The 11717-nt window shown below is 34.1% G+C and overlaps 1 protein-coding gene across 5 annotated transcripts in view; it reads right to left on the bottom strand.

The window, feature by feature from the left end:
- Nucleotides 1-251: 251 nt before the first annotated feature.
- Nucleotides 252-11717, bottom strand: part of SENP6 (SUMO specific peptidase 6) — a 112312-nt gene continuing 100846 nt past the window's right edge. For 4 of the 5 annotated variants that reach the window (XM_029943730.1, XM_029943731.1, XM_029943732.1 and 1 more), the window contains 5 exons: nt 6233-6336; nt 4609-4697; nt 2901-2969; nt 2651-2801; nt 252-793 (listed from right to left, as the gene is read on the bottom strand). In XM_029943730.1, coding sequence (XP_029799590.1) covers nt 584-793; nt 2651-2801; nt 2901-2969; nt 4609-4697; nt 6233-6336 — 623 coding nt within the window. In that variant the 3' untranslated portion in view covers nt 252-583. The remainder of the gene's footprint in view (nt 794-2650; nt 2802-2900; nt 2970-4608; nt 4698-6232; nt 6337-11717) is intronic. The other variant, XM_029943733.1, reaches the window with a different exon arrangement.

Here is an 11717-nt window from a genome sequence, read left to right as displayed (position 1 = left end):
TAAATATTTATTACATTTTTGGGGTTCTCTGAACACAAGGGAGTATATGAATTAAAACGCTGTTATTTTTTTCCACTATACAAGCAATATGAAGATGTCTTTCTTGTTCAAAATGCCTTATATTTAATCATATTTTCATATTTCAAGTTATTTTAGAACAAATGCAGGTCAAAGGATTATCATAGATACTTGAATACTCCCATGAAATGTCACACCCACTAAAGAATTTAATACAAGTTCACTAAAGAATATCAAATTAATCATTTCCTCCTATAAATATTTTTTTATTTATTTTGTGTTGAGAAGTTGCCGTTTCAAGTACTATTAACAGAAAATACATAACAAAAGCTTCCTAACAAGTGAAAAAAATAATTATAAATGCTGGAAAAATTGGCCTCATTAACATATTTACAGACTTTTACTTAATACATACTCCATTGGAAATTAATTATATGACATTTATACAAGCATTAACATTTCCAGATCACTCTGTGTAGTGAGCACTTCAGTTCTTTATTGTCAATACCCAAAGTTGAAAGTCACTCAGTTTCTGAAGGCAACACTGACAAGCATAAAAAATGGGTCAATCTGAGATGCTATTGACAAATTGTTCTGTTCCTTCACCTAAAGATGTTTCTGCTGAATAAGTGTCCTTATGCTTCTTTTTTTCTTTGCTCTGATCTTCCTGAAGCTTCAGAATTATGTTTCGGATTTCTTCTCTTTTTGTTCTCATTCTTGGGGGAGGAAACCAGTTTGCCAAATTCATAGGTAGTTCAAAATTGAGAATTGGATTCTGGAATTAAAAATATTAAATCCACATTAGAAAACAATAATAATATTTTCATTTCAATCACAAAAGTATTCCAGAGTTAAAAATGGATAATCAGTAAATTCATTTAATAAGTATGTACTCATTATCTGTCTCAGGCCAGTTATTGTATGAGGCACTGGAGATAATCAGATTTTGCCTATAGATCTTGTAGTCTAGAAAACTACAGCTAGTGGGCCAAATTTTGCCTACGGCCTGTTTTTGTAAATAAAGTCTTATTGAAAAACCAACCACACCAACTCATTTACATGTTGTCTGTGGATGCTCTCATGCCACAGTAGTTGAACTGTTAGTAGGCATAGAAACTGCATGGCCACAGAGCTGAAAATATTTACTACTTGGCCCTTTTATAAACAGTTTGCTGATTTCTAGTCTAGACAGAGAACTCAACAATTAAAACAATGGACATGACAAGTTTTATGATAGTAGAAGCAAAAAGTCCTATGAAAATCCATGTCTGGGGGCTTAATGCAATTTCAGGAAGTGATATTTAAGCTGAGACCTGAAGAATGAGTAGAAGCTGGTCCAATAAAGAATGATAGAAGGAACTGGGAAGAGTATCCCACGTAGGGACATATGTACCAAGGCCTAGAGGCAAGAAAGAACATGACACAATATGAGAAACTGAATGACATCCAATGCTGGAGTAAGAATGGTAGGAAATGAGGCTAGAAGCTTGAACAGAAGTTGGGCCACACAGGCCATGTGAAGGATTTTCATCTCTCATATGCATAAAATGATTAGACTTCTGTTTCTGGAAAACAATTGTGAGAAATAAAAGGCAGCACGCTTGGAGATTGGAGACTGGTGTAGTGGTTCAGAATAGTGATGCCAATATACTGGACTTAGAAGGTATCAGCAGGAATAAGGGATTGAACATATATGATATTAAGTGATAGACTTCACAGGACTGAGTGCTATTCTGGATGATGCATGAGGAAGAGGGTGGAGTCAAAAGAATTTTAAAGGATATCCAAGAGAGGTGTGCATGGTATTTTATCTCTGAAGTCACGGAAGAAAGTATTATGAACAAGGAATGGTCAACAGTATCAAATGGTGTGCATGGTTGGGAACAATTTCAATATAAGGGCGAGAGTATAAAACCAGATTACAAAGATTTGAGAAATGAGTAGGATTTGTGGAAAGGAAGACAGTGAACGTATAACTACTTCTCCATAAATATATCCATAAAGGGGAGAAAAGAAAGTCCAAACCACGGGAGAGACTTCTTAAGGTGGAAAGAGCCAGTAGAGAGGGAGCATTGATCAGTGATGAGGAATGAAGTCAACAAACCTTGGATTTCATGGAGTATAAATAGTCTTTTTATTCTTTAAAAACTTTCCAATTTGGGAGTTTCTGCTCCCTGGACAAATTTTTGAAATGATAGTTTTCAAATTATTTAAAATATTTCCTTATTAATGTTTTTAACATCAGTGTAGGGTCAAATACAGTTGACCCTTGAACAATGTGAGGATTCAGGGTGCTGACCCTATTGAGTCCAAAATCCACATATAACTTTTGACTCCCCCAAAAACATACCTAATAATAGCCTACTATTGACCGAAAGTCTTATTAATAACAGTCAATTAACACATATTTTTTGTTTTGTGTATTGTATACTATTTTCTTACATAAAATAAGCTGGAGAAAAGAAAATATTACAAAAGCCATAAAAAGAATATACTTATCATAATGTACTATATTTATTTTAAAAAAATCTATGAATAAGCAGACCCATGCAGTTCAAACGCATGTTTTCTAAGGGTCCACTATACACTATTTTATTATTGATTACATCAGATCCAACATACTGAAACCCACCTCAAAAAAGCTCTCTACATACTGTAATACATATACACCACAATCACTGAAGTTGTTTTGCTGGGGTACTTTTGGATTAGAGCCTTTCATAACATCTTTGGAAAAACTTCTTTTGCTTCCTTTTTTAACTTCCCATTCCACCTCTAAATACCTGCAATAATGCACATACAGTAAGAATATACATATATAAGCATACACAGTCCCTCATTCCCACCAGAATACAAAGTACAAGTTATGATTTTGAACTTACTCTCTTAGAATTTTTACAACATTCGATCGAGAAGGGCCTCTAAGTGAGTCCATCAGCAGGATACAAGGTCTACAGGGTGAAACAACCAAATGTGAACACTTTATAATGTTAAAAAAAGGCATGAAGAGATAAGCATTAACAATAGAATTTTAAACACTCAAAAATCCCTCAACACAGTAAAACTTCCATGAAAAATAAATCTTATAGACACATATACCCCAATAATATTTAAATATCCATGATTATACTAAATACCAAATGCAGAATAGTACCTGAACCATATCTTATTATGAATATATTTCACTAAAGTTCCATAGTTAGTTCCTTAAAAGAATTCAAAATTTAGTAAAAAGTCAAAATAATTCTTAAAATTTGAATATCCCCAGATTCTAAATTACCAAAAGTAGGACCAAACAAAGTAGAAATAAGTCCATTTCTTAAAAGTTCATTTATATGTTTAGTAATCTCCATACCCAACATGAGGCTCAAACCCACAACCCCGAGATCACGAGTTCCACATTCTTCTGACTGAGCTAGCCAGATGCCCCCAAAATAATCCCATTTTCAACTAAAACCTATTATAGATAACAAAACAGGTAATCATCAAATAGAAGAATTAGTTTGGGAGTGCCTGGCTGGCCCACTTAGTGGAGCATGCTGCATGAACTCAAGGTTGTGAGTTCAGGCCCAACGTTGAGTGTAGAGATTACTTAAAAATGGGCGGGGGGGGGGAGGGGAAATAGTTTAGAATCCAGTGTTTGAATCCAATTAAGAATCCAGTGTAAGATTTAGAATCCATTATAAAATAAGTGTTAAGGTTCTACTTTAGAACCCTCGATATAAGTAACACACAACCTTTGAAATATTGTTGTAAACCCAAGTGAGGAAGTCTATCTAATGTAGTACAAAAAGTCTTGTAATGTTTAAAAATTTGGGTTCTTCTTGCCTAAAATTCTGTGGGATTTGATGCAGATCCCCTAATTGCTCTAGCTCTACATTTTCATTTATAAATGAAATTTGATTTTCAAAAGGTGTTAATGGAGTTTCACCCACCATTTTCTAAAAAAAGTCAAGAGATGGACTCCAGAAATAGGTAATTTAATCAACTAAGTGATTCACAGACCTTGAAAAGACCTCATAACATACACTTTATTTTTCTTTAAGCAAGCTCTACCCTCCTCATGGGGCTTGACCTCATGACCCTGAGATCAAGAGTCACATGCTCTATGGCTGAGCCAACCACGTGCCCCAGAACATGTACTTTTGAAAAACAAACAGATTCACTCTCATTTGGGGTTCCCATCTTGAGTCATGTCTCTAAGGACTACCTTGAGTCACTCTAGTCTTCACATAGTAGCTATGGTACCACTGTAAACTCTAATTCTCAAGTTATTGATTTGAATTTAAATAACAGTTCTTTGTTCTTTTTTTTTTTTTTTTGCTCCAAATAAATATATATCCAAAAGGAATAGCAGCTCTCTATGGGAATGTGTGTGCATATAGAAATAGAAAATGGACACAGAACTGAAAGGATTATCCATTCTGCCCAACCTAAGCCCTGGTCACCAATTTCTCCTCACCCATCTTGATAGGCTTTGTGACTTTTAAGTACTTGTTTAAATAAAAACCATCCAGTTATGTCTTATTCTATGAGGGCATATAAATAAAACTTATCTCACAGTTTGCAAGATATAAAGTTAATGCTTACTGTTTACAGATGGTAGGCTTTAAATGCCACTGTCCTATTTCTGAATTGCAGTTGTCATCGGCAAGGAATCCATCATCACTGCTATCATCCTATAAAAGACAGCCTGTTAGTATTGAAAATACATAATCTAAATAATAACCTCACAAAATAGCATTATTGATAAAAAATCTTTGTAGCAAATATGTAAATTCTTTTTCATATAAGTGATCAGACATGAGAAAATGCAGTCATTCAATTCTAATTCTCTAATGCCACAACACTGACATTTTAATGTAAAGAAATCACTGATCAGATGTCGATGAAAAATTGTTACATCTATTTGCTCAATGTAAAAGAAAATTTTAATTACTCAAAATATGACTCATTCTTCCTTAGTCAAATATCACTGCTCTGATTTCAGAGATTTCTATAAAAATTTAGTTTGTTGACCAAGACGACCATTTCACAACAGGAACATGAATGACTTAGATTTATTATTCTTTTACAGAATTTTCTCAAATCAGAAATATTTAAAGGGGTTTTGGAAACACCTCCTTGACAAAACCATATATCCACTTCACTTGAGAGAAGAAAACTTAGTGACACTGTGTCTTTTTCTGTAGATTACCTTGAATGTAAAACAAAACTTTTTCTATTCTTTAAAAAGCTTCTGGCAACCTTATAAATAATCAACACTGGAAATGATAATAGTAACCATCATAATACACATATTAGCTAGTTCACAAAACTGTTAGAACCAAAGAAGCATAAGAATAGTGTTCTTTGTAAGCCTTTAATATAATACATACGATGTGACTGTATAAGTTGCAAAGAAAAACTGTATTCCTTGGACACATATTGTAGAGTAAGGGACATTAAAAAAATGGCTTTTATTCACAGGAAGATTAAACAAAAAAGGACAATGGTACAGTACTGAGCTATCTTCACTACAAGATAAACTCAAAGTTTATCCTAACAACTTAAGAAAGGTCAAAGAATTAAAGAAATGAAATGCTGTAGAATTCTTACAAACTTTTCTTTCAATATAAAGCCCTTTTTAAGTCAGAAAGTATTTTTATGATAAAAATGGATTTTATTCTTGGTATAAATAAAATTTATCATAGCAAATGAAACTCTAAGGAAATATGAGAATTGACCTATGTTAGTTTTAACTAAGCACTATATGCTCCTGCCATGACACCTATACATTAAATTAGAAGAAAAAATCACTGGAAAAGTAGAAAAAATAATAAAATTTTGCTGTGCTCATGTACCACATAATCAAGTATCTAAACATTTGCCTCTTGAACAAGTTAGACCAAAAGTTAAGTATGACCCATAAATGCTTTAAAAGAGGTAGAGAAAGGGATGGTAGGGTTAGTGGGCTGGTGGCTGGGTTCAGGTGGGAAAATCCATTTTATATTGAATGGATGGGAAAACTACAAGGAAAACCCTAAAAGAAAACAATACAAAACAACATTAATACATTTAACCTGGCAACTTCTGAATTAAAAACTTCATGCTTGGAGATGAGATCCAAATTCAGAAGGCATGAGTTATTGGCTGAAGGAACTGCCTTAAGGACTCCAAAGAAAAATTTAACTAAATACAATATTGCACCATCTTGCCAAGCATTAGGTTTTACCTGGTTATCCTGATCTTCTGAGAAGTCGATGAGTTCATCTTCAAGCATTTTACTGCCTTCTGCTGATTCATCACTATAGTTTAGTCTAATTTTGCTTAAACCATCTATATTGATAAGAAATATTACATAGTTTTTATAAGGACATGCATATAGTTTACAGTATATGTTAAAATTAATGCTAACTATATAGTAAAATAGATGTAAAATCTGCATTAACACGTAGTGTCACAAATATAACTTGCTTTTTAAAAAGTTTAATTTTGAGAGTGAGAAAGCACAAGTGGAGGAGGGGCAGAGTGAGAAAGGGAAAGAGAGGAGAATCGCAAGTAGGCTTTGTTCTGTCAGCACAGAGCCCGACACAAGGCTTGATTTCATAAACCAGGAGATCATGACCTGAGCTAAAATCTAGAGTCGGACCAAGCCACCCAGGCACCCCTCACAAATATAACTTACTTTTAATAAAAACCTGGACTGAGGGGCACCTGGGTGGCTCAGTTGGTTCAGGGTCCAACTCTTGATATTGGGTCACATCATGATCTCATAGTTTGAGACTGAGCCCACCTTGGGCTCTGAGCTGACAGTGCAGAGCCTGCGTGGGATTCCTTCTCCCTCTCTGCCCCTCCCCTGCTTGCACTCTCACTCTCTTAAAATAAACATCAAACAAACAAACAACAACAACAACCCTGGATTGACATGTCAATTACAAAGTTACTTTTACAACTCAGACTCTAAAATACATTAAATTTAAAACTAGATATCTATTATTAAATATATGTATATTTTAAATATGTATATAGACATATACATGTATGTATATAAAACATTTTTGTACTAGGTATGCTAGTTATCTTTAGTAACAGAAGCTATAATAGTCTGAAAATAACCAAATGTCCAAAAACAGAAATAGCAAACTGTAGAGCATAAAATGAAATATTATACATTTTTAAAATTAAAATTATAAAAATGTGGAAAATGTTTTATAAATTAAAAATACAGATTAAAAAATAAAATGATTAATGGGGCATTTGGATAGCTCAGTTGGTTAAGCATCCAACTGTTGACTTTGGCTCAGGTCATGATCTCACAGTTGGTGAGTTCAAGCCCTGCACTGAATTCTGTGCTGACAGCATAGAGCCTGTTTGGGATTCTTGGTCTCCCCTCTCTCTGCCCCTGCCCTGCTTGTGCACATTGTCTCTCTTTCCCTCTCTCTCTGTCATAAATAAATAAGCTTTAAAAAAATAAAATAAAAATTATTAAAATTAAGTAAAATAGGCTTGTTTTTGGACAAATCATAAAAGAAAATACACAAGTAAAAATAAGTTAGGATAAGATGATATGATTGAAAACATACTATTTAAAATAAATAATAAGACACTATGGTAAATCATTTTGTTATATGACAAATAACCTTTGTTTTCCCAAACATCTGATTTTTAGGTTTGAAGTTAAAATATCTATATTCAAATAAAGTCTGTCCAAATCCTCAGGCAATTCATAATCAATTATAACCAAGTTACTCTAGCAACCAATTCTACAAGAGCTATGTCACATATAAATATAAACCTTACACAAGTTAAAAATATGTGCATAAAAAATAGAGAAAAAGATTTTAAATAGTGTAGTCAATTCATTCTTTTATTCAGTAAACAAACGTTCTGGCATAAACTGAGAGGTGATAACTCAATCAGCTAGCTGTTCTTTTACTCAGTCCCAGTTCCTGAGAGCTTCTCACATAGTGAGATCATCTGAAGATGCCAAGCGAGATTCTAGAGTGTAAAACATATACGTTTTTCATGTACCAGAACAAGAGAACATTTCATATGGTGTCCAACTGAAAACGCAGTAAATGAAAGTACTGATACTACACATTATTTTCGTACAATTGACCTTAGCCTAATTCCTGTGATCAGATACAATTTCCACTTATTTACTACAGCATATATCTGACATCTAAAACTATATTAAAACTGGGGCACCTAGGTAGCTCAGTCAAATGTTGGATTTTTGATCTCAGCTCAAGTCTTAAGCCTGACTCCCCTGCTTGCACTCTGTCTCAAAATAAATAAACCTAAAAAAAAAATAAAACTATCTAAATGCTTTATTTAAATCTTGTCAATTATATTCCCAGACCAAATGGAAATTATTGAAATATTAATAATAACTAAAATTCTTATAAGCTCCTATCTAATTTTAAACATGCCATCATTTGATATAGAACAGACTATATAACCAGCCTCTCTGAGGCAGTGGAAGCACCTCTAGAGAGCACTCTTATTTAATGTACTTTTGTGTGAGTGATCCCTCGGAAACATCTGATAAAAGCACGGAAATGCACAGACTCACTCTAGAGCACTATTTTTCAAACTGTGGGATACCATCATCATTGGTTAAGGCAAGTATTGAAAAGAAGAGAAAATATCAAGGTATCACACCCAATAAAGGTAAATTAATTTCCCTTAGGGAAGATATAGTTGATATGGCTACAGACATACCAAAAACAAAACAAAAACAAATACACAAACCATAGTTTTAAAAAAAGGGGGGGGGGGAGGGGATAAATACTAGAAAGGCAAACAGATGATTCTATACTTTGATCTCCACTAGGATTTGTAAGGATATTTACTTGAATTTAACTGGATACTACTTGGCTAGAAGATTAATTTGAAGAAAAGGGCTACAAGGAATTTCTAGGATATATACATATGAAGCCCTAGTCTTTGTCCCATTAAGTCATGAACTTTAATTCATTTTTTAAAGTGCATTTATTTATTTTTCTGAGAAAGCAAGTGGGGAAAGAAGAGAGAGAGAGAGAGAGAGAAAGGGAGGGAGGGGCCGGTGTGGGGGTAGGGGGGCAGAGAACCCCAACCAGGCTCCATACTGTCAGCACAGAGCCTGACGTGGGGCTCGAATTAATGAACCCTGAAATAATGACCTGAGCTGAAATAAAAAGTCAGATGCTTAACAAAACCAAAAGCCACCCAGGTGCCCCAAACATTAAATCATTTCTCATTTGAATTCACATTACAGTGTGTAAGATTACTGATCAATGGAGAACTTTTAAAGAAAATAATACTATGCAAATATAATTCAAATATCATAAAATTTACCCATTTAAAGTGTACAATTCAGGGGGTACCTGGGTGGCTCAGTTAAGGTTTGACTCTTGGTTTCAGCTCAGGTCATGATCTCACAGTTTGTGGGTTCAAGCCTCTCTTTCTGCCCCTCCCCCACTCATAAGCATGTACTCTCTCGCAAAAAAGTGTACAATTCAGTTGTTTTTGATATATTTACACATATGTACTACTACCATCAGAGTAAATTTTAAAATCTCAGTAAGAAACACTGTACAACAGCCATTATTTCCCTCCTCCTCACATTCCTGTCTGCCACACCACACTAGCCCTAAGCAACTACTAATCCACTCCATAGATTTTCCTGTTTGGGAGATTTCGTACAAATAGAATCATATAACATGTGGTCTTTTGTGACAACTTTCACAGTATTTTCAAGACTCATCCATGTTGTAGCATGTAGCAGTATTCCTTTTTATGACCTAGTAACATTACAGTGGATAGATATATCACTAAGTGATTATCCATTTGTCAGTGGATGAACATTTGGGTTGCTCCTACATTCTGGTTACTATAAAGTTGCTATGAACATTCGTGCCCAAGTTTTTGTGTGCTTTTATTTTTCTTGGATATATATGTAGGAGTGAAATCGCTGGGTCATATGTTAACTCTACCTTTAATTAAACTTTATTTTTAGAGAGAGAGAAAGCAGGGTAGGGACAGAGAGAGAGAGAGAAATAGAGAGGGAGTGAAAGAATCCCAAGCAGCTTCTGCACTGTAGGCACAGAGCCCAATGATGGGCTCAAACTCCGGAACCATAGAGATCATGACCTGAACCAAAATCAAGAGTTGGCCACTTAACCAACTGAGTCACCCAGGCGCCCTACATTTAATTTTTAAAGGAACTATCAAACTGTCTTCCAAAGAAAGCAGCTGCATCATTTTATATTTCCTCTAGTAACAAGAGGGATTCTGATTTCTCTGTATCCTCACCCATACCTGTTAATATCTTTTTGATTGTAGCCATACTATACTAGTATATGAAGTATCTCATTGTGGTTGTGATTTACATTTCTCTTATGTCATGTGCTAATTGGCAAGACTGTTTTAAAGGGGATGAGAAACTGTGCACATTGCTTTGAAGGCTTAGTCTTCAGAATGCCAAAATTGTAATTAATCTTAAAAAAGCTTTTTTAATGTTTTTTTTTTTGAGGGGGGGAGAAAAAGAGAGAGACAGAGTGGGAGTGGGAAGTGGGGAGACAAAGAGATAGACAGACAGATTTCAAAGCAGGCTCCAAGCTCTGAGCTTTCAGCACAGAGCCTGACAACAGGGCTTGAACTCACGAACCATGAGATCACAACCTGAGCTGAAGTTGGACACTTACCCAACTAAGCCACCCAGGTGTCTCAGTAATTAATCTTTAATATAACTATGCATAGCCTCTCTTATTTTTTTTTTACTCGTTAGCAAATATGTCAAACAAAAAAATATTCTTATAAAACTCAGAAACATCTGAGTCACTAAAATAAGGTGGTAAAAGTACCAAGACTATGTTCAGCATTCTTAATTTTTGGTAGGTTCTTTCTGAATTCATGTAATTTTCTGTCTTTTTCTGACTTTTGTCCTCCAAAGAAAATGTATTAAATTTATTCACAGTTTAATAAGCAAGGCATATCTCACTAACATATTACGGATTTTATGTAGTAGACTATTTTACTTTTGGGTTGAAGAGAAAATTAAACAACTGATTTCATATGAAATTTAAGTATTGGAAGAGAAACTTTAGATCTCTCTAACAAGTGCAAGAAATATGGAACCAATTCAAGGAAAAAAATTGATTCAACAGAACAAAAGAGAAATAATAAAGCAGAAGTTAGAGCAGTACTCTTCTTCCCACCAAAAACCATGAAGGAGAGAGTGAGGAATAAGGAACTAACCTTTAATTTGAATGCCAACAACTATTTTGGAGGGAAAAGCTTTAATTTCTGACTCTTACTATTTCATCTCTATTTGCCTATCTGTGAATTAAAAATAAACTAATTCACCTTAAAGATCTACAACTGTCCACAACTACTGTTTCTGCCAAATACAGTAAATTTCCTATGAAATAAGAATAAAACTAAGTTGTTATAAATTAAAAATATAGACCTTGTAGTACAACTTTTAAACTTTCTATGAGGTGTGGAAAGCATAAGGGAATTTTTTTTAGAGTGATGGAAATGTTCTAAATCTTGATTGCTATAGAGATTACATGACTGTACATATTTATCAATGCTCACTGGGCTATTGTTATAAAATGGCAAATGTTACTGTAAGCCGTCATGTCAATAAACGTGACTTAAAATAAAAGTGTTCCATAAAATCTTAATCCTATGTATAAAAGATCCAGTTTATTCTGAATTCCTTATTTCAA

This window comes from Suricata suricatta, chromosome 7 (assembly GCF_006229205.1).
Source record: "Suricata suricatta isolate VVHF042 chromosome 7, meerkat_22Aug2017_6uvM2_HiC, whole genome shotgun sequence".
NCBI classification, from domain to species: Eukaryota; Metazoa; Chordata; class Mammalia; order Carnivora; family Herpestidae; genus Suricata; species Suricata suricatta.
Note: the sequence above shows the minus strand (reverse complement) of the source record. Positions and strands in the feature narration are given on the sequence as shown.